Genomic DNA, 20207 nt, shown 5'->3' with positions numbered 1-20207 from the left:
ACTTGTAGGCTCACTCTGCACAGCATTCATGAAGTACCTTGTTGTAGTAGCCTCTCGAGACAGGGTACAGCACGCTTGAGTGGGGGCTGTCCGATGTAATGGACACCGGTGGGGCTGCACTGCGATCTGTGGCTGTACCAGTTTCATGTATTGTCCTTGTAGCATAATGTCTTTAGAGTGACACAGTTGTGTGTCCTCATGTAACTCTTGTTTGTTTTGTCTTATTCCTGTCGCTTGCGTTAGTCGACTTCTCCATGTTGTGGATCTTTCCCAGCATGATGTAGGAGGTATCTTGAAGTTTCTTCATGCCACTGATACCATGTGTAGAGCGTGGGGACGTCCCCAACTCATCGCCAAAAATATGTGTAGTAATCAGGGATGACGCTGAAGATATTAAGTCAACGTAGGTTTATTCAGGTAGCATGTAGGCAAGTAAACAGGGAGAACAAATCCAGGTATAATGCCACAGCAACCCCACCGGGAGCAGCCTGCTAGCTGCTCACCTCCATCCATCAACTGTCATTCCTGATTCAGTCACCCAAGCATTCCACTCATAGTCCACACACCAAACATTCCATTCAGAACACTCACACAGTCTGAGCAGCCAGGGACGGGGAAACATGGGAGAGGCAATCCATAACATCAGGATACTACAAAGTGGTGACCCTACAACACCTATGCTAACAAAGCAAGTAGAACAAAGGGAAAGCAAACCTGCACTGATAAGAAGCAAATGACACTTCCAAAACCAATGCCCAAAGCCCACCCCACTTCTATTGATAGGATGTTACAGAGAGCAATAGGAGTGGTGGCTACTGAAAAGGAACGGACCAAAAGACGACTATCACTAACCCTAAACTAGGACTTCACTTTGATAGATCTGAATGCCACACATGCTTCAGGAACCTTGGTTAATGATACCCCCAGGGCCCAGATAACTGCAGATGAATTATCTAATGCTGATTTACATATGGGGCCACTCCAACACGTCATGCGAAAAAAGGAAAAACCAAAGCAACAGCGAGATCGGGGGTAAAACGGAAGAAAGGTGGAGAAGAAATCATGGCTAACGTAGACACTGGGGAAGGAGGATCATCCACCCATTTAGTAACGGACAATGAATAACCAATATGGGTCACAAATCTAGTGGTGGATTTACAAATGCAATTAAGGGCTATTGTAAAGGACGAGCTTAAAATGCTGGTAGAAACGGTTGACAAGCTGGCTGTGCTGCTCGAGGCCCAGGTAGGCAGTCGAGGGGTAACAAATGGGAGGGAAGTGACTGGCAGTGGTCAAGAAGGTCAAGTTGCACCCAGTACCAACAAGGTTGACTCTCCACTTGTACAGAATGGCTCTACTACTATCTTCACTCCGAATCAAGCTAGCTAGTGTATTACAAGTATTAGCAGGGCCAACTTAATTCCCCCACAAGCACATAACAATAGACAGTGGCAAGAGAATAGATAACGGGAGGGGGTAGGATCTGCTAAATGTACAGAAGCTAACAAAGAAAATCTACCCCCGCCATGCATTAGTCTTCCACCCTCCTCAACCCTATATGTTGTTGTTTTGACAGGTATCCCAGAGCTTGGGAGGGGGCATAGTGAATCACTCCAGGAATTAAAAAATAAATGATTGTTTTGGCTAGCCAATCAGAAGCAATTTCCTTATGAGGATGCAGTAGAGATCCTAACAACACGCAGAGTTGGCTGGGTGAGCTGGAGACCCAAGGATAGGCAGGGGGGTTGTATAGTGATCAATTTTAGAAGTCCACTGGTCGCCGAGCAATTATAAGCAGGGATGACTGGAGACAGGAGGGGGCTATTATGCCCTTCCACAGGGTTATTTTTACCCTCCAGGGGGACCCAAACAAACTAGAAGGCTGAATGGTTGGAAGGGGAGAACATTAAACCAGACCTATCGATCTAGATTATGATCGGCCCAGGCAGCCAGTTTTTAATATACCAACAACAAATAGATTTGGTGTCTTAGAGGGAGTAGATTGACTTGAACCCGAAAGATACTAGCTAGAGCAATCCTACCACCAGAGAGAGCAACTGGTGAAAACTGTTCAAACAGGGGAGGTCACAGACCAGAGCATGTTCTCAAAGGAGGGGGGGGGTGAGACTTATAGGAGGTTGTGTGGGACAACAACGAAAGAAATTGATAGACGCACTATGGTCACAACTAATAGACAATCTTTTAATTCATCCAATGAGATTCCCAGAAGTCAGATTTGGGTACTGATGAGACCCCACACCCGCCCTCCCCAATATCGGCTGTCATAGATAGCCAGCCGGACCTATCAAGGCTGCGGGTTCTATCTTGGAACGTAGCTGGACTAGCCCCCAAGTTGGATAATCCTGAATGGGGACATTCATTGAACAACACGAGATCTGCATGTATCAAGCAACCTGGGCCAGGGGGGACATCCCTGAATCAGGCTACGCATTGTATAGTGTAGCTGCAATATCGGGGGGAAAAGGGAGGCCCTCAGGGGGGCTTTGTATCTGGGTGGGTGTACATCTGGGCTGCACTGTAAAACATTTGGAAACATCCACAAACTACATCCTAGGTGTCCTTTTTAACTTCCCATCAAGGATTACAATTGCTCTAATAAATGTCTATGCAAGACCAGTTAGTCGTAGTCAAGAGTCAAGGACACTTGATCAGCTAACGACTTTTCTCTCTACTATCCCTGATAACTGCCTGGTGATTCTTGGAAGGTTGGAAGGGACTTCAACTGCCAATATGAGCCCTTAGATGGTATGAACGAAGACAACCCTTCTGAAGAAGATCAACACTAGGGTATTTTAGAGACTACTTGTCTGTTAGTAAGAGTCTGGACCCCTCTGGTACTCCAGATGAATTCTCTCGCATTAAAACGTTCACTAAGGGCATGTAATGGTAGAACAAAGTCCGATACACCAGGCAAACACACCTTTAATAGAATTGGACACGCTTTCATACTAGATTATATTCTTATTGATAAAAAATCTTGGCACTGAGTAGTATATTTTTAGATCGTGCCTCGTCACGATAGTGACCACAACGCCCTAATCCAAGTGTTGACCACGCCAAGCACTGTGAGTGTACCAGGTCTGGATGTGCCAGCTGCAGGAAGAGAGTCCGATGGGCGTATATAAACCAATCTCAAGAAAAGCTATCCCCCCTATACCAAACGTTCATTCTGATTCTCGCAAATTTAATGCAATCCATCTTAGCTGACGGTACTTCAATTGAACTTTCAAAGGTCGCCCTTAATCATACTAGACTGACAACTACCTTGACTGATTTCTTCTTTTCGACCAAAAAATCTAGATTCAAAAGAACACCCAGACAGCCCTGGTACAACAAAAGATATCAAAAGGCCAAAACAGCTTTGATCACTGCTGTCAAGGCCAAGGACAGCCCATTGATTAAAATCAAAAGAGTGGCCTATCAAAATAATATCGATGAGGAAAAAAAAGGGTGGGATCGCAATAAGTGGGATACTCTGAGAAGTTCCTTGGGAACCCTTGATATGAGGACTTTTTGTAACGTGGTAAATACAGGCAGTTATGAAGGAAAATCGGCGATAGGACCATATCTAGGGGCAGCTGTGTGGAAGGACCATTTTGAGTCTCTCTATTGGAGGGTAGAGATAGAGGATGGCACAGTGGATAATGAACATTGCCCCCCACAGGCCAACTGTCCCGAGGCCCACATGATTATCTTTAAGGAGAAAAAAGATATCCTGATGATAACACTCAAAGAGGTAACTGGAGCACTGAGCAAAATAGCACCAGCAAAAGCCCCAGGGCGAGACAAGATACCCGGCGATTTGTTCAGTAGTGAACCTACTATCTGGGCACCATATTTTTGGACTCTATTTAACGCCATCCTGCTAGGTATGGCAATCCCCGCTACCTGGGCAGATGTGGAATACCAGTTTACAAAAAGGGTTCTCCTTTGCTTCCCACAAATTACAGGCCCATAAGCCTCATTGACATTAGTAAAAATAAATGTGCACGTACGTATGCTGTTGGATCGCCTACAGAGCTGGATAGAGGAGCACAATGTTCTCAGCCCGTTTCAAGCAGGGTTTAGAGGAAAAATGGCCACATTGGATCAGATTTTTAGGCTACAATTATTACACTGGAAGACCGTGTGTATTGAGGGTGGCAGCCTCTATTTAATATTTGTGGACCTAAAATCTGCATTCGATTTGGTGCCAAAAAATAAGTTGTGGGCAACCCTACTGGAGATGGGGGTCCCGGTGTATTTGTGCCAAATTCTGAGGCGGTTACATGAAGGAAATTATGCACAAATAAGGTTTGGTAAACACGGGGAACTTACCACACCCATCCCTGTAGATAGAGGTGTCCATCAGGGATATGTTCTTGCTCGACCCTTTTTTGTCTATTTATAAATGGGTTAGTTGAATTTTTAAACTCAGAGAATGATTCAGATGCACCTGAGTTTGCGACCCGTAAAATCCCGGCCATTATGTTTGCCGACGATACCCAGTAACTTTCAAAAACTCCTATGGGTATACAGAGGGTTCACAACACATTTGATGTCTTCTGTAAGGAAAGGGGGCTTGAGATTAACCTACAAAAAACAAAATTCATGGTGTTTAACTCAGGCAACAGTACCCGACCAAACCCATGTTTGGATGGCAGACCCCTGGAGAGGGTGTCTGTCCTTGAGTATCTCGCATTATGATTACAGAAAAAATAGACTTGTGTGCCCAAATTATAAAAAACTTTTTGAAGCTTGCCCAGACAACGGGGGCCTGACTAAGGTATTTTGAAATTCTAGCCATAAACCTGTGGGCCCGGTACTAGAAATATACAAGGCTCAAGCTAGAGGTGCTGCTTTATATGGGGCAGAAATATGGGGACACCGTCATTCTGACAGTCTTACAAAAGCTGAAAACACCTTTGTCAGGCAATTATTTGGCCTTCCTTGCAACTCTCCTCTCATACCGCTTCGATTAGATTTGGGGGTCAGGCCAATTGCGGAAGAAACTGTTCTCAGACCTCTCTTATTTTGGCGACGTTAGTGGGTCACTACAGAACTGGCTGAGTATAGGGAAGAACTAAGAGAGGTGTTGAGTATACCCGGGGTGGGGAGAGTACCATGGCTGGACCTTCTTCGGAACACTTTTTTGACTATGGGACGGGGTACTTTGTGGGATAGTTCAGAAATAACATGCCCCACAGTGTCAAGGAAGGAGCAAAATGATTGTTAGTGGTAGAACAAATTGGCTCAACTACAAGGGAGCCATTCAATAGGCAAGCTTGCTGTAGTAGTTCTGGAAATCAAAGAGCAGTACAGGTTAGTGTTGGTACTGGATGACAATAAGCCAGTTGCCGCAAGGAAGCTGTATTTACAATTCAGGCCCGGGGTACTGCCACTGCGTGCTTTTACGAACAAATGGGCAGGCTTACAAAGTCTGGGTTGCCCGCCCTGTAACAATGCAGCAGAGACAGAATACCATGTGCTTTTTTTCTTCCCTGGGTATAAGAAAGCGAGAAAACGATGGTTGATCCAGATATGCAGAAACTTAGGAACCAGGCATTGCTCAGAGGCTTTTAGGATATTTAAATATGACGCAAGCCTCCCTATAGCATTCCTAGTAACAGGCTTTTTATTCTCCATGTGGTGCACACGTAGAGTATTCCTGAAGTTGACCCCTACAGGCACTGGTTAATCCTTGGTACACTCCTTCTTTTTAATGGACCTTGGATGTCCTTTTATCTGGAGGTATTATTTATGAATTTTATGAGCTTTTTTAATCACTTTGTTGATGTATTTTTAACTTGATGGATAGTGCACTAGTGCGTAGGACTGTCAACATGTAGAATTGTGGTCCATGGGTGTATGATAATACTTACAGATTTTTAAATTGACTAATACAAGCACTTTATAAAAAAATGCCTAAATGGCTGACCTGTGAGATAGAGCATGGGCTTATCAAGTCCGACATTGTAAATTGTACATACATACTGCACACGCACTTTAATGTAGCTAGTGAGCTTGGACTGATTGTAATATAGATTGTTTGCAGGTTACACTCGTGTGTTATATATACAATGCCATATGTATTTCTTTTCATTGGGTCAACCATGAATCAAATCAAATGTGTGTTATCGTATATATGCTTTTATGGTCAAATTGGCCGAAATAAAGTTTCATTGATGATGATGATTAGAGCTTTCATCTTAATAATGCTGCTGTGGAGTGGGAAAATATGCTACTTTACATGTAGGTATCTATCAGGAAGTGAGGTTGGACATAATGCTTACCGCTTAGTGTGGCTTCGGCACAGTTCCAATTTTGCAAAGTAAAGGCTAGCGGTCATAACAGAGTGCAAGCGTTGTGTGCACTGAGGCTGTGTGAGTGTCGAGAACTCTCTGCACCGGAGCATGCTAGCAGTGAACTACAATTCCGAGCCCACCACCAACTCCTGTGTATTCTGTAGAGACAGTGGCCATATTGGAGTTTTGGGTATAGATTCCTCGTGGTGCAAAGTGTCCTTTGCTAGGCTATCATGATACAGTGATACTGCAGCCAGAATCTTGCTACAGGGATTTTGGGTATTCCTTGAAAAGACCTATTGATGCATAAGGATTGTTTTAAGGACATTGTGTACACAGAGAGGTATTCTGAAAGTGGTGTTATTGATGAAAGTAAACTTTGAACTATTTTCTCGATACTTTATCCTAATTCTGTAACACTGGGATTGTCACATTATGCTTCGTATTAGCTGTTGACAAAACAGGAAGGATTCTTCAATTGGATTACACAGTATATGTATATATGGCTGTCACACACAAGTTATTAGAGTTCTAGTATGCACATACAAATTGCTAGGAGTTGTGAACTCCAGGATTTTAGAAGTGTTTGTTATTTTGCAACATTACAAAAGTCAATCAGAAACTATGACTCACTCTCCACAACCGATGGTATTTTGACAAATCTTGAGGCCATTATTAAACACATCAGATGTACTTCTAATGTATTTAATAGTTTAGGTACTCAATCTTTGTGTGCTTAGTTTTCAGGAATTACCAGGTTCACATCACAGAACAGATAGTTTCTTACTATCACAGAGACATTGTTAAGGTATATCCATTCACAATTACAACTAAAAACCTAATGACAAGTTATTTAAGGTATCTCTTTGTCTTGTATGGATTCACTACATCCTGCACACCTCCTTAACCAACAAAAGTGATGCAGTACAGTGGTTGAGTCCTTTAACTTTGTTTTCCCTCTTATCCATTCCACTTTCTGTGCTTGTACCACTGTCCCGCAAATTTCTGTGTATGGGGTCACACATAGGGGGGGGTGAGAGTCAAAAACAACACCGCTACTGTTGAATCTTACACACAAAGTTAGCGCATCCTGATAGCATCTGTGTCTTTGATGGTCAGATTCAGATATTTAATTATTTCTCTATCATGTATGCAGAACAATTCCAATTTTTAATCATTAATCTTGGCAGCATACTGATCTAGTGTCTGTGTTAAACTTTCCTTTACTAGCAACGCGTTTTCAGTATATTGCAACAAGAACACTACATTTTGCTTAGTGCTTCCACACTTTATCCTTAGCCACCCCTGTCTCCAAACATGAGTCCATTGCAGTGCCCTGGGCCTGGGCCTGGCTATAAAACTCACTGTTAAAGAAATTATTTTTGATCACAATGAATTCTGCTATTTCAAGAAGCACATTGGTGTCACAATGGAACAGTTCCAATCTGCCATCCAAGAAATAGAAGACACTACACTCTAGATCATCCCATAATTGTATATAGTTATTATCAGCTTCTACATCCACACTAACATGCAATTCTATTCACATGGTAAGCTGCAGATCCCCAGAAGGATATGTTTGGAGACATGCGTGGATGATGGTAATGCCCTCTACATAAGCAAACAAAGTAGCAATTTAGAAATATAGACATAATTTTAATAATGTATCCTATTGACGTGAAAAAGGGCCTACCAGGAAGTTTGTGTACCTTGGGGAGAAGACTTAGAATGAATTAGAGCTTGGCTGATGGGTTACTCCATCACAAACATGACAAACACCCCTGCTTTATTACGAGTACCATCGGATATAGTGCACTTGTAATAAGGCAGACAGGATATCCGTCATGTTTGTGAGGGAGCAGCTCGTCCACCAAATTCTAGATCAGACCCTTAATGTAGTCACAACAGGGAGTGTACCCGTCAAAAAAGCAAGTTCATCATCATTCATACGACCGTCACCAAGGCAATCCCTCAGAGACTCAAATAATGCTATTTGAAATTCCAAGGTCAGACATTTTTCAACTTTAGTAAGGCAAGTAATGTCAACAATCATTTGCTAGCTTCTGGTGGGTTTGTATTTTCTACGCCACTCTGCCCTTCAAGGGCCTGGGCTCCCCCCACAGTGTCCAAACAATAAAGTACGGAACTTGTGACAGACTTTAAAAGTGCTACACTGTCAAGAAGTAGAATATGCTTCTGTGGATAGAGTAAAAAGGAATCAAATTCTACCACCCACCACTTTGATCTATGACCATACTTGCAAAATGCTCAATGGTTTCCAAGAACTCCAAATAACCAAACAATTTGGGTGGCGGTGAGGATACTCTGTAAAGACGGATAATGCTTACCACCAATATATAAATCAGGCCCATAATTATTCAACCCATACAGGTCAAATGCATCAAATATATAACTTTAAAATAGCACAAGAGAAATATTTTCACAGTAATGGATGTTTAGAATGTGTAAGGTTGTAAACTAAGGGCATCAATATGATGCTAGATGGTCAGATCGCCGCCCGATATCACAGCATTCCGGGTACCACCTAACAGACAGGCTGCGGTCCGACCGCCAAATTACCATGTGTCCGCCGGGCTGGCAGGCGGAAAAGTGTTCTTTAACACTGCGGGTTGTGCTGCGGCCCTAGAAAAGGGCTGCATCACAAGGCGCAGTGTTATAGAGCACTTTGAGCACTTTGTGCACATTCATGTACCGTGTTCCAGGCACAATTTGGTGGCTGGCACACGCTGCATGAATCAATCAATAAATCAATCAAGCGTTTAAAGCGCAACTACTCACCCGAAGGGGTCTCAAGGCAGTGAGGGAGAAATGGGGAGGCGTGCAGCACTTTGAGATCACGGTCGAAGAGCTAGGTCTTGAGGTCCTTTAGGAATATGGAGAGTGTTGGTGTCTGTCGGAGGTGGAGAGGGAGGGTGTTCCGTGCCTTGGCCTCGAGGAGGGAGAAGGCCTGGTCTTCTTGAAGCGCAGTACCATTGCAAGAGAGAGCTGAGCTTAGCAGAGGGATCTTTGGGGTGCGTGGATTGAGAAGCAGTGTTTCATGTAGGCGGGTCCGGGGTTGTGGAGGGCTTTGTGGGAGTGGGTGAGAAGTTTGAAGGTGATTCTCTTCTCGACGGGGAGCGAGTGTGGTGTCTGTATATGATGGTTGATGTGGCATTGTCACAGTAAGTTGAGGACTAGTCTGGCGGCAGCATTCTGGGCGTTCTGGAGTTTGCGGGTGAGGTTCTTATTGATCCCGGCATAGATTGGGTTGCCATAGTCCAGTCTGCTGCTGATTAGGATGTGGTAGACAGTTTTCCTGTGTTCAAGGGGAATTCAGTTGAAGGTCTTTCAGAGTAGGCGGAGAGTGTGGTAGCAGTAGGAGGTGATGGCGTTTATCTGGCGGTCCATTTTGAGTTCAGAGTCCAGGATGATTCCGAGGTTGCATGCGTGGTCCGAGGTAGAGGGAGGGGTCCCTAGGGCGAGGGCCACCAGGTGTTGTCCCAGGCATCGGGGTGTGGACCCAGGATGGGTACTTCGGTTTTGTCTGAGTTGAGTTGTAGACAGCTGTTCTTCATCCACCTGGCGACTGCTTCCATTCATTTGGGATTCTTGGAAGTTGTGATGGGAGGTGTCGGCTTCGTTGGATAGGGAGAGGAGGAGTTGGGTGTCGTCTGCGTATGATACGATAATGAGTCTGTGTGGTCTGACGATGGAAGCGAGTGGGGCCATGTAGACATTGAACAATGTGGGGCTGATGGAGGACCCTTTAGGGATGCCGCAGGTGGACGATGTGGGCTCCGAAAGGAAGGGAGGGAGTCTGACCCGTTGCATTCTGTGGGAGAGGAAAGAGCAGATCCACTCGAGGGGCTTTTTCCGGATCTCTGCATCGTGGAGTCTGAGGGCTAGCATTTGGTGCGAGATTGTGTCGAAAGCAGCAGAGAGGTCCAGGAGGATGAGGGCCATGGTCTCTCCTCTGTCGAGGAGGGAGCGGATGTCTTCTGTTGCTACTAGAAGGGCGGTTTCAGTGCTGTGATTCTCTCTGAAGTCTGATCGGAAGGAGTTAAGGATGTTTTTTCTTCTATGAAGGAGGTGAGTTGACTGTCGATAGCTTTTTCCATGACTTTCACCGGGTGCTGGATTAAGGAGATCAGTCTGAAGTTTTTTATATCGGTGGGGTCCGCCGAGGGCTTTTTCAGGAGGGGGTTGATCTTGGCGTGTTTCCAGTCTTCGGGGAAGGAGGTGGTCTCGAAGGAGCGGTTGATGATTTGTTGAAGCATGGGGGCAATGATGTGGTGGGAGAAGGGGTGCGTGGGGGCCCTGGAGTGGGTTTGCTACATAGTCTTTATGGTGTCTTCGATACTGAGGGCAGTCCGTCTGTCCAGTGTTGGCTGTGCAGTGTGTAGGACGATGGGTGTGGGTTCCTCGTGAGGAATGTTGTTGTTGTGATTGTCATAGGTGGTCTTGATTTTGTGATGGAAGAAGGTGCTGAGTCTGTCGCATAGGTCCTGGGAGGGTGGGATGTTGATAGTTTTACTGTTGGGTTGGGCGACCTTTTTGATGATGCCGAAGAGTTCCTTGCTGTTGAGTCCGTGGGCGGAGAGTCTGTCTTGGAGTGCTTTCTTCCTTGAGTATCTGATGAGTTTATGGTGGGTGGTGGTGGCTGCTTTGAAATTGTCGAGGTCTGATGGGGGTTTGGAGATCCTCCAACGCTTCTTGAGGGGTCTGCAGGTTTGTCTGGATTCTCGGACTTCGGTGGAGAACCAGCTGGCTTTCTTGGCGTGTGGCTTGGAAGTTTTCTTAAGGGGGCGATGGTGTTGGCACAGTTGGTGATCCAGTTGTGTAGGGTACGGGTGGCAGAGGTGGGGTCGTCGTCAGTGGGGGCGAAACTGCTAAAAGTGGCGGCAAGCTCATCGTCGGGGATCTTGTTCCAGTTCCTGCGCTGGAGCTGGTGAGGATGTCTGCAGGGGGTGTTGATTTTGAAGGAGAAGTGGACGCATCAGTGGTCCGCCAGGGGAGTCTGGAGGTGTGGCTGAAGGTGGTGGGGCTCCCTGCTGTGAAGATAGGTCGAGGGTGTGTCCTGCTCAGTGCGTGGGTTTGTGTACGATCTGTTTGAGTCTGATGTGGTGGAGGTTGTCCAGGAGGGAGGTGGAGTCGGGGTCTTGGCAGGTGTCGAGGTGGAAGTTGAGGTCTCCCAGCAAGGTGTATTCGGTGGAGGTGATGCCCTGTGGGGTGATGATGTCGGTGATGGAATCGGAGAAGGATGTGCGGGGTCCAGGAGGTTCATAGATGAGGGTGCCCCTGAAGGTGGTGGACGGGTTGGTATGTTTCTTGAAGTGGAATTGTTCAATCATGTCTGTGGGCTCATCGCTGTAGGTGCTCAGACTGAGGTTGGATTTGTGGGCGATGGTGATGCCTCCTCCGGGCCGGTTGGGTTACTCCTCCTGGGTAATCTTGTAGCCCTCGGGGATGGCAATTGCGATGTCGGGTCCCGAGGCAGTGTTTGTCCAGGTTTCGGTAAAGAAGGCGACGTCAGGGGTGGCGCTGTCGAGTAGGTCCCAGATTTCTGCGGTGTGTCTGTGGAGGGAGTGGATCTGAGCAGGATGCATTGCAGAGTTTAGGGTGCGTTAGAGTTGTGGCAGTGGGTTGAGTTGGGTCCTGGGTCTCGATGAAGGAGAATGAGTGGTGGCAGTGGCTGCAAGTGAAAGGTCTGTAGGTGTCGATATGTGACGAAAGTTTGCAGTTGTTGTCCTTTCCGGTGTTGAGTGCGTAGAGAGCCGAGGAGCTGAAGCACTGGTGGTTTGGACGACCAGGGCCCCTGGCGCTGGTTGTAGTCGGGTCGCAGATGGGCACCGACGGGCTTGCCTTTGGTGTGCCTTCACTGTGCCAGTGGTGCGGCCGTGCAGCGGGTGCCATTTAGTAGGGGGAGGTCAGGAGGACGGAACAGCTGGGAGGTGGGAGAACACGGGAGAGGGGAGGGGCAGCAGGGGCAGCAGTGGTGGAAAAGGAGAGAAAAATAATAGAATACAGAGGAGAAAAGGCAGCAGCAGAAGTAGAAATAGGCAGAAAGAAAAAAAGCTGAAGAAAGGCAAATAGCAAAAAACCCAACAGGCAGTGGGCAAAAAGTGAACACAAAAGTGAGGTGCAAAACCTGAAGAGAGAAAGCGGCAGCAAAAGAGAGGCAGAGGAAGGACTGGGATAGAGGGGCCTCGGACCCTGTCAAAAGGCAGCCATTGGGGCAGGCCACTCACAGCGGAGCTACGCGGTGGGCGAGTAGGGGTCTTCCGAATGTGCGAGCGGGCATTACAATGTGCCATTAGGGCCATTGAACAGCAGCGGTCAAACCAATGCCCTATATGTCAGGAGGACAGCCACCGACGGCCTGTCGGTGTCAGTCCGCCCGACCTCTTAATAAGGGACAAAGTTAGGTATTTCCATAGTCACTCTCAAGGCAGTTATCCAAATTGCACTGCAGGAAAGTGGCAGAAATATGCATCAATACTAACCTGGAACAATAAGCTCCGATATATATTTTTCAAGCTGCGCCCGCACATCTACCTCCACGGTAGCAAAGCCATTGGTTCCATTATCCACCAGAATTTGGTGTGTGTGATTATTGTCCAGACAATATAGAGGGTCTCTCTTTTGGTCATCCATGATGTAATGAGCTACGTGAGTGCCCTAGGAAACACAAGGAAAAGGACACTGATTTTAAATGTAACAATGGGAAAGGCAACAGCAGAATTCTTATAATTTTCAGTCTGGTCAAACTTTCCAAACATTTTGTATAATTTAGGTTACATTGGGTGAGATAATTCTCATGATCCATGGTGCTGGTATTGAAACCATGAGGAAGGCTGAGTGCTGGAGAAGAAGGATCTTCCATGGTGGCCATGGGATGTACCTCTGTATTTGGGCTTCGGATCAGGCTGTCCCTGTTGGCAATCATACCCCAGGCTGCAATACCAATGGCAACTATCTTCTCTTCGGATCTGCGGCTGATCGTGTTGTCTCTCACCACTTCGCCAATGTACTTCATAAGTCCATAGTGTGTGCCCCCAGTGAAAATCCAGGCACCTGTGGATGGGAGAGTAGGTATTAGGAAGGGTAAAGATAAGCAGTTGTATTATACCTCGACCGATGACAGAATATTTTTTCATGATATAAATTTGTGTGATGGCTACGGGATGGCTGTAACAATGGGTTTACAAAAATCATTTTTCAAGGAGAAAGACCAAGAAATAGTAATTGTTCACTATAATCTTCTTTTCTTTTTGACCAGCCCTCACTGGGTATTGTATGACGATTCTGAACAAAAGGTTGAATTAGACCTTGGTGCAGAGCATAGCTTTGCTGCTTCTGTCCAAGGAAGAGGGTTTCCAGGGGTACATGATCTGGAGGAGGTTACTATTCCTAAGTTCCAATCACATGCTCACATGTCCTTACTAAAGATCCCTTGTTACTCTTATTGACATAATTCAGCTCTTTTACCTTAGCTCAACAGCAACAAGTGGGCAACACGGTCTATACGCACATGCAAAAGCACACACACACACAACAAACACACCCGCACACAAGTCAAGCTTCAACAGTATCCACACACAAGCTCACACACCCACACAAATACATTAACAAGCTGCCACAATGCCTCCACACATACATGTTAACAAACTGCAACAAAGTCTGTACACAAATACATACACAGACAAACACACAGACAAAGAAAATATTAAACTCTCCGACACCTTTTGACTGTGCAATGTAGATTAGTCGGCTAAATATTTTGCGCATGCGTGGTTTCAGGGAGAAGTTCCTTGCTCCACCGGTTACTGAGATGATGAGGTTGGGAGTCTTCAGCTGCCAGTAATGGGTCATCAGCTCATAAAGAACATCAGGAGTGGTGTCCCGTGACAAGCGAATGTACTGCAGGAGGAATAAAAAATGTAACATAAGATGGCTAATCTAACATGGCACTGATACACCTGCATTGCCTAGACAGTCCATCCATTGACACACAATGTCACTGTCCGGATACTGACACACCTGGGCCTGTGTTACTTTCAGTGCATCTTATCTTTATTTTGTCACTGGTATTGTGGGTCCATGAATGGATGTGCCTAACCTATATAATCTGACCTGTCTCCTCTCTCACACTGAATGTCCAGGTAATGTCCCAATTAATAATGGATAATATTCCTCTCACAGTTTGTCTCTTCCTCAGTATATAATAGATCCCGAAGGCCACTCTGACATATTTATCCATCACTCAAGCTAATCCAATCAATCAAAGTACAGTAACATTTTGACGAATGAGGGAGGGAACAGAGAAGACTGTGATGGTAAAGAACTAAAATATAATTGGCAATCCAATATTATTAGAAAAACTCAATTTTTAAGGACCTCCCACCCTCCAGTTATGTAAAAGTAGAGTCAGTGCCTAATTTGTGTCTATACACAGGATTTAAACCCTTACACCTAACACTTGAATATTCCTGCCTAGCACCCAGGGCGGCTATCGGCCGATTTACGGGCCGAGGCTCCAGGGCGCCGCATTTCAGCAGCGGCCATCTTTGATAGGGCACTCGTGCTTGAGGCGCTCTAGTCTCCAGTACTTAAGCAGCCTACGAGAGCATCCGTGTGATTGCTGCTCGTTTATCTCCCAAGGCGGATGCCAGGAGGCATTGTTTAAACAGCGTTTTAAACCTATTTTTACTTGCTCATCTTTTATTGTATTATTGCTCCTTGCCCTTTGTGTCCGCTCCCTCCCTCCTCCTAGCGTCCACGGAGCTTATCGTGACGCTTTCTATATTTTAACACTTACTTGGGTGCTGTGAGTGACTCTGCAGAATTTGCACTCTGTTTTAGTGGCAACACTTGAATATTCCTGCCTAGCACCCAGGGCGGCTATCGGCCGATTTACGGGCCGAGGCTCCCGGGCGCCGCATTTCGGCAGCGGCCATCTTTGATAGGGCACTCGTGCTTGAGGCGCTCTAGTCGCCAGTACTTAAGCAGCCTACGAGAGCATCCGTGTGATTGCTGCTCGTTCATCTCCCAAGGCGGATGCCGGGAGGCATTGTTTAAACAGCATTTTAAACCTATTTTTACTTGCTCATCTTTTATTGTATTATTGCTCCTTGCCCTTTGTGTCCGCTCCCTCCCTCCTCCTAGCGTCCACGGAGCTTATCGTGACGCTTTCTATATTTTAACACTTATTTGGGTGCTGTGAGGGACTCTGCAGAATTTGCACTCTGTTTTAGTGGCAACACTTGAATATTCCTGCCTCGCACCCAGGGCGGCTATCGGCCGATTTACGGGCCGAGGCTCCCGGGCGCCGCATTTCGGCAGCGGCCATCTTTGATAGGGCACTCGTGCTTGAGGCGCTCTAGTCGCCAGTACTTAAGCAGCCTACGAGAGCATCCGTGTGATTGCTGCTCGTTTATCTCCCAAGGCGGATGCCGGGAGGCATTGTTCAAACAGCGTTTTAAACCTATTTTTACTTGCTAATCTTTTATTGTATTATTGCTCCTTGCCCTTTGTGTCCGCTCCCTCCCTCCTTCTAGCGTCCACGGAGCTTATCGTGACGCTTTCTATATTTTAACACTTATTTGGGTGCTGTGAGGGACTCTGCAGAATTTGCACTCTGTTTTAGTGGCAACACTTGAATATTCCTGCCTAGCACCCAGGGCGGCTATTGGCCGATTTACGGGCCGAGGCTCCCGGGCGCCGCATTTCGGCAGCGGCCATCTTTGATAGGGCACTCGTGCTTGAGGCGCTCTAGTCGCCAGTACTTAAACAACTGGTTATGACTCCGCGCAGCGGACGCGATCAGCGGCCGCGCCGCATTCGCGCCGGAGTCGAGCCAGAGTCCAGCCCGTCTGCGCCCGTCAGCGACAAGGAGGCGCCAGGGGCCAGCCACAATGTTTCAGGTGATTCTTTTCATCTACCTACTGTCCTGTGAGCCTTAAAACCCTCCAGGCTGCCCTGTCATTACTCCCTTACTCCTGAAATTCTTGCCAAGACCCCTGCATGTGGCTGTATTAACAAACCCATTATGTCTACCCTGCCGGATAAGGCTATCCATCGCCCCTTCCCTGCGAAGCCATCTCCTTCTCTCACTGTCTACACGGGTCTTCTTCTGAACACCCGCTCGTTGGTCAAAAATAATATCTCCTTCAGAGACTTTATTACACAGGAAAAGCCCACCTGGGCCTTCATTACAGAAACTTGGGCCTCAGAATCTTCTCAGCCTGACCTGATAAATGCTATTCCTGAAGGGTACTCGCTGGCTAGGATGGACAGAGTAGGCCGTGTGGGAGGAGGCCTGGGGATACTTTACCTCAGTTCTGTAAAAATGCCGGACTGTCCATCTGTCCTCTCCATCCGAGCACCTACAGGCAATGCATTTTACCCTTACCCCCTCCCCTACTATCTCCTTTACCGGGATATTGGTCTATAGACCTCCTGGTCCTAGGTCGGCGTTCTGCTCTGAATTCCTTAATATTCTAGAGCCCTACATCGATGGGTCCTGCCTAACCATTTTGGGAGATTTTAATTTCCATTTGGAAAAGCATACTTCCCCTGACACTTCCCATTTGTTGGATGCTTTATCCTCCTATGATCTACCTCTGCTGGGGACTGGGCCTACCCATTTAGCTGGCCATACTCTAGAAGGAATTTTCAGCAACGATTCTCGACTCTCTATTGGTACCCCTTTCCCTTTGTCGTGGTCAGACCATTTTGCAGTTCCTTTTCGTTTTTCCCTTCCTCCTCCCAGTGGCCTCCAGCCCCATCACACCAAGTGGGTCTTAAGAAGGAATTTTGGGGAGATTACAAATAACTCCCTTGCCCCTTTCTTGGCCACACACAAGCTCTCTTCCACTGGTGACGTCCACACGATGGCTTTTGACCTTTCCAATTCCCTGACGGAGGCTGTCAACTCACTCGCCCCGGTTAAGCCCCATTACTCTGCCAGGAAACGGCCCTCGGCTCCCTGGTACTCCGAATCTCTTAGGATTCTTAGACAAGGCTGTAGAAGGCAGGAAAGGCTTTGGAGGACTCATTTTGATCCTATAGAGAGGGAAAAGCATAGAGCCCTCCTCAAAGACTATAAAGCGGCCGTACTTAGAGATAAACAGGCTCACTATTCCAAACTCACGTCCTCCCTCAAATCATCCAGTGATCTATTTAAGATTGTGGATAACCTTTCCCTCATTCAGATGCCTGACCCTATAACAGCTTCACAGGCTCTATGTGACCAGATCTCTACTTTCTTCCATGAGAAGATCATGAATATCTACATAGACTTGGAATTTACATAACTCCAGTCCCCTCTCTGCTTCCTTTTCGATCCCCCCGGATACCTCTGTCCCTACCCCCTCTTATTTTTTCTCCCAGTTCCCCGCTATCACCTTTACCCATCTGAACTCTCTGCTGGACAAGCTTAAGTCCGGATCACCTCTGGACCCATGCCCCCTAAAGGTCCTCAAAGACTGTAGACACACTATCCTTCCCCCTTTGATGGAGGTGATGAACATGGCCATTTCAGAGGGGATTTATCCCCTCTCCTGGAAACTGGCCACCGTCAAGCCCCTACTTAAAAAACCTCTTCTGGACCCCGGGACATTAAAGAACTTTCGTCCCATCTCCCTTCTCCCTGCCCCTGCTAAGCTTTTGGAGTCTCATCTCAACCTCCATTTGAGTGCGTTCCTTGACAGTACCAACTCTCTTGATCCCTCACAGCATGGCTTCCGGAGGACCCACAGCACTGAGTCGGCACTTACAGTGGTGGTCGATAGTATCCGCTCTAAGGTCGACACCGGTCATACCACCTTACTGGTGTTACTTGACCTTACGGCGGCTTTCGACACCCTGTCCCCCTCCATTCTTGTTAGCCGACTCAGTGAGCTGGGAGTCAAGGGTTCTGCACTCAATCTTCTTGCTTCCTTTCTTGATCAACGGAAGCAAAGGGTCAAGCTAGGCGAGTACATGTCATCTGTAAAGGCCGTGAAGTGTGGGGTCCCTCAGGGCTCCTCACTGAGCCCGACGCTTTTTAACATTTACGTCGCTTCTCTCGCCAGGCTTATAAGATCCTTTGGGCTGGAAGTTCTCTCCTATGCCGACGACACGCAGATTATGGCTTCCATCTCCCAATCTGTGAGCTCTACTGCGTATAATTTTAAAAACTGCATGGAGGCGGTCGCCGGTTGGATGGTCAAGAACTTCCTTAAATTGAATGGCGAGAAAACGGAGGTCCTTATTTTTGGGGGCAAAAGTGAGATCTGGTCTATGGATTGGTGGCCGTCTGTTCTTGGGGCCTGTCCTGTGCCGACGTTTTCTGCCCGTAAACCTTGGGATCATATTGGACACCTCCCTTTCTCTGGATAAGCAGGTCAGTAGGACTGTGTCCACCTGTTGCAATGCCCTGAGGATTCTGAGAAAGATCACTCATTATCTCTCCCCTGAGGCACGCAAACAGGTGGCAATAGCAGTAATTGCCTCCAGACTTGACTACTGCAATGCCCTTTATCTCGGCATTAGCAGTGGTCTTATCCAGCGCCTCCAGACCGTTCAGAATGCGGCTGCCCGGTTTGTTGTAGGTGCTCCTAAACGTTCCTCGGGCACCTCCATCAGAAAAGACCTGCACTGGCTTCCCATGCAGGCAAGGATCAATTTTAAGGCTTTATGCCTTACTCATCGTGCCCTAAATCAATCTGGACCGGAGGCTATTCGTGCCCTGGTGGCCCATTATGTCCCCGGGAGAACACTCCGCTCATCCAGCAAATACTTGCTCACTGTCCCCCGTATTGCCAAGGTCAGATGGGGTGGAAGGTCTTTTCGCTTCCTTGCGCCCAGACTCTGGAATACGCTCCCTAATGACCTCAAGGTTATTTCCTCCCACATACAGTTCCGCAAGGCACTCAAGACTTGGCTATTCCAAGAAGCCTATCTCTAATTCCCCCCTGGCTGATATTTGAGCTCTCTGGTTACCATCTCCAGCGCCTTGATGCCTCCGGGTTTAGTTGCGCTCTCTGTATACAAATTTCCATTAATAATAATAATAATAATTACATACATAAGGTGAAATGCTTCCTCATCGGGCTCTCCATCTTGCACTGTGTGCTGGATGTTGGCCATTACCCAGTTCAAAATATGGCTTTGTCAAGTCACTAAGGTGAGCAAAAACAAAAAATGTGTGAGGTTGGAGTAGTAGTGGTATGTCCATCTTAAGCATTAAGAGCCTGAGATTGGTCTGCAATTGCTGTGAAAAGTTAATTGAATGAGAGACCTGAAGTGAACCAAATTCTTAGATTTTGAACTTTCCTCACTAACGTTGTAGCTGCTTCCAGTTCAAATGGCCAGTGAAACTGTAGGGAAGTGACATTTTTGTAGGGTCACCCCAGACTTTTTGCCCTAATGCCGATTATTGCATCTCTGAAAGTGCACTGGAGCCTGTAGCCTAGGCCCCACTGTCAGTGCTCTCTCCCTAAAACTGATAAGTGCGAATTGATAAGCCCAATTAGCAAATGACTTTAACCCTCTTATAGGTCCCCAGTATATGGTACGACTGGCATCCAGGGCATGGGTTTTAAAGAGGTCACTAGTTTGTGCCACCCTGAGTGACCCAAGTAAACTACTGATAGCAGGCCTGCCATTGCAGAATCCAGTAGCAGTGGAAACTGCTAAAACTCGACTTTGTCCTCACCAAGGAAGGCCTCTAAAGCCCAGGAGACAGGGTGCATTATATTAAAGGTGGGGACATGTAAGTGCAAGCTCATATGTCCCTATAGTGGCCTTCACCATTAAAGGTCACTATTAGCGATAGAAGGTCCATAGGATAACATGGGCTTGCATCCGGGTAAACCCACAGATTGACAGCTCCATTATGGTACCACCTAAATATGTTGT

At 46.8% G+C, this 20207-nt stretch overlaps 1 protein-coding gene across 1 annotated transcript in view; it reads right to left on the bottom strand.

The window, feature by feature from the left end:
• The window catches only part of TRPM8 (transient receptor potential cation channel subfamily M member 8), a 267091-nt gene that overhangs the window by 166394 nt on the left and 80490 nt on the right, over positions 1–20207 (bottom strand). Inside the window, exons 5-7 of the mRNA XM_078683346.1 lie at positions 14048–14225; positions 13207–13379; positions 12809–12983 (exon numbers count right to left, since the gene is read on the bottom strand). Coding sequence (XP_078539472.1) covers positions 12809–12983; positions 13207–13379; positions 14048–14225 — 526 coding nt within the window. The remainder of the gene's footprint in view (positions 1–12808; positions 12984–13206; positions 13380–14047; positions 14226–20207) is intronic.

Source organism: Lissotriton helveticus, chromosome 3_1 (assembly GCF_964261635.1).
Source record: "Lissotriton helveticus chromosome 3_1, aLisHel1.1, whole genome shotgun sequence".
In the NCBI taxonomy this organism is placed as follows: Eukaryota; Metazoa; Chordata; class Amphibia; order Caudata; family Salamandridae; genus Lissotriton; species Lissotriton helveticus.
This window is presented reverse-complemented; position numbering and strand designations above follow the sequence as displayed.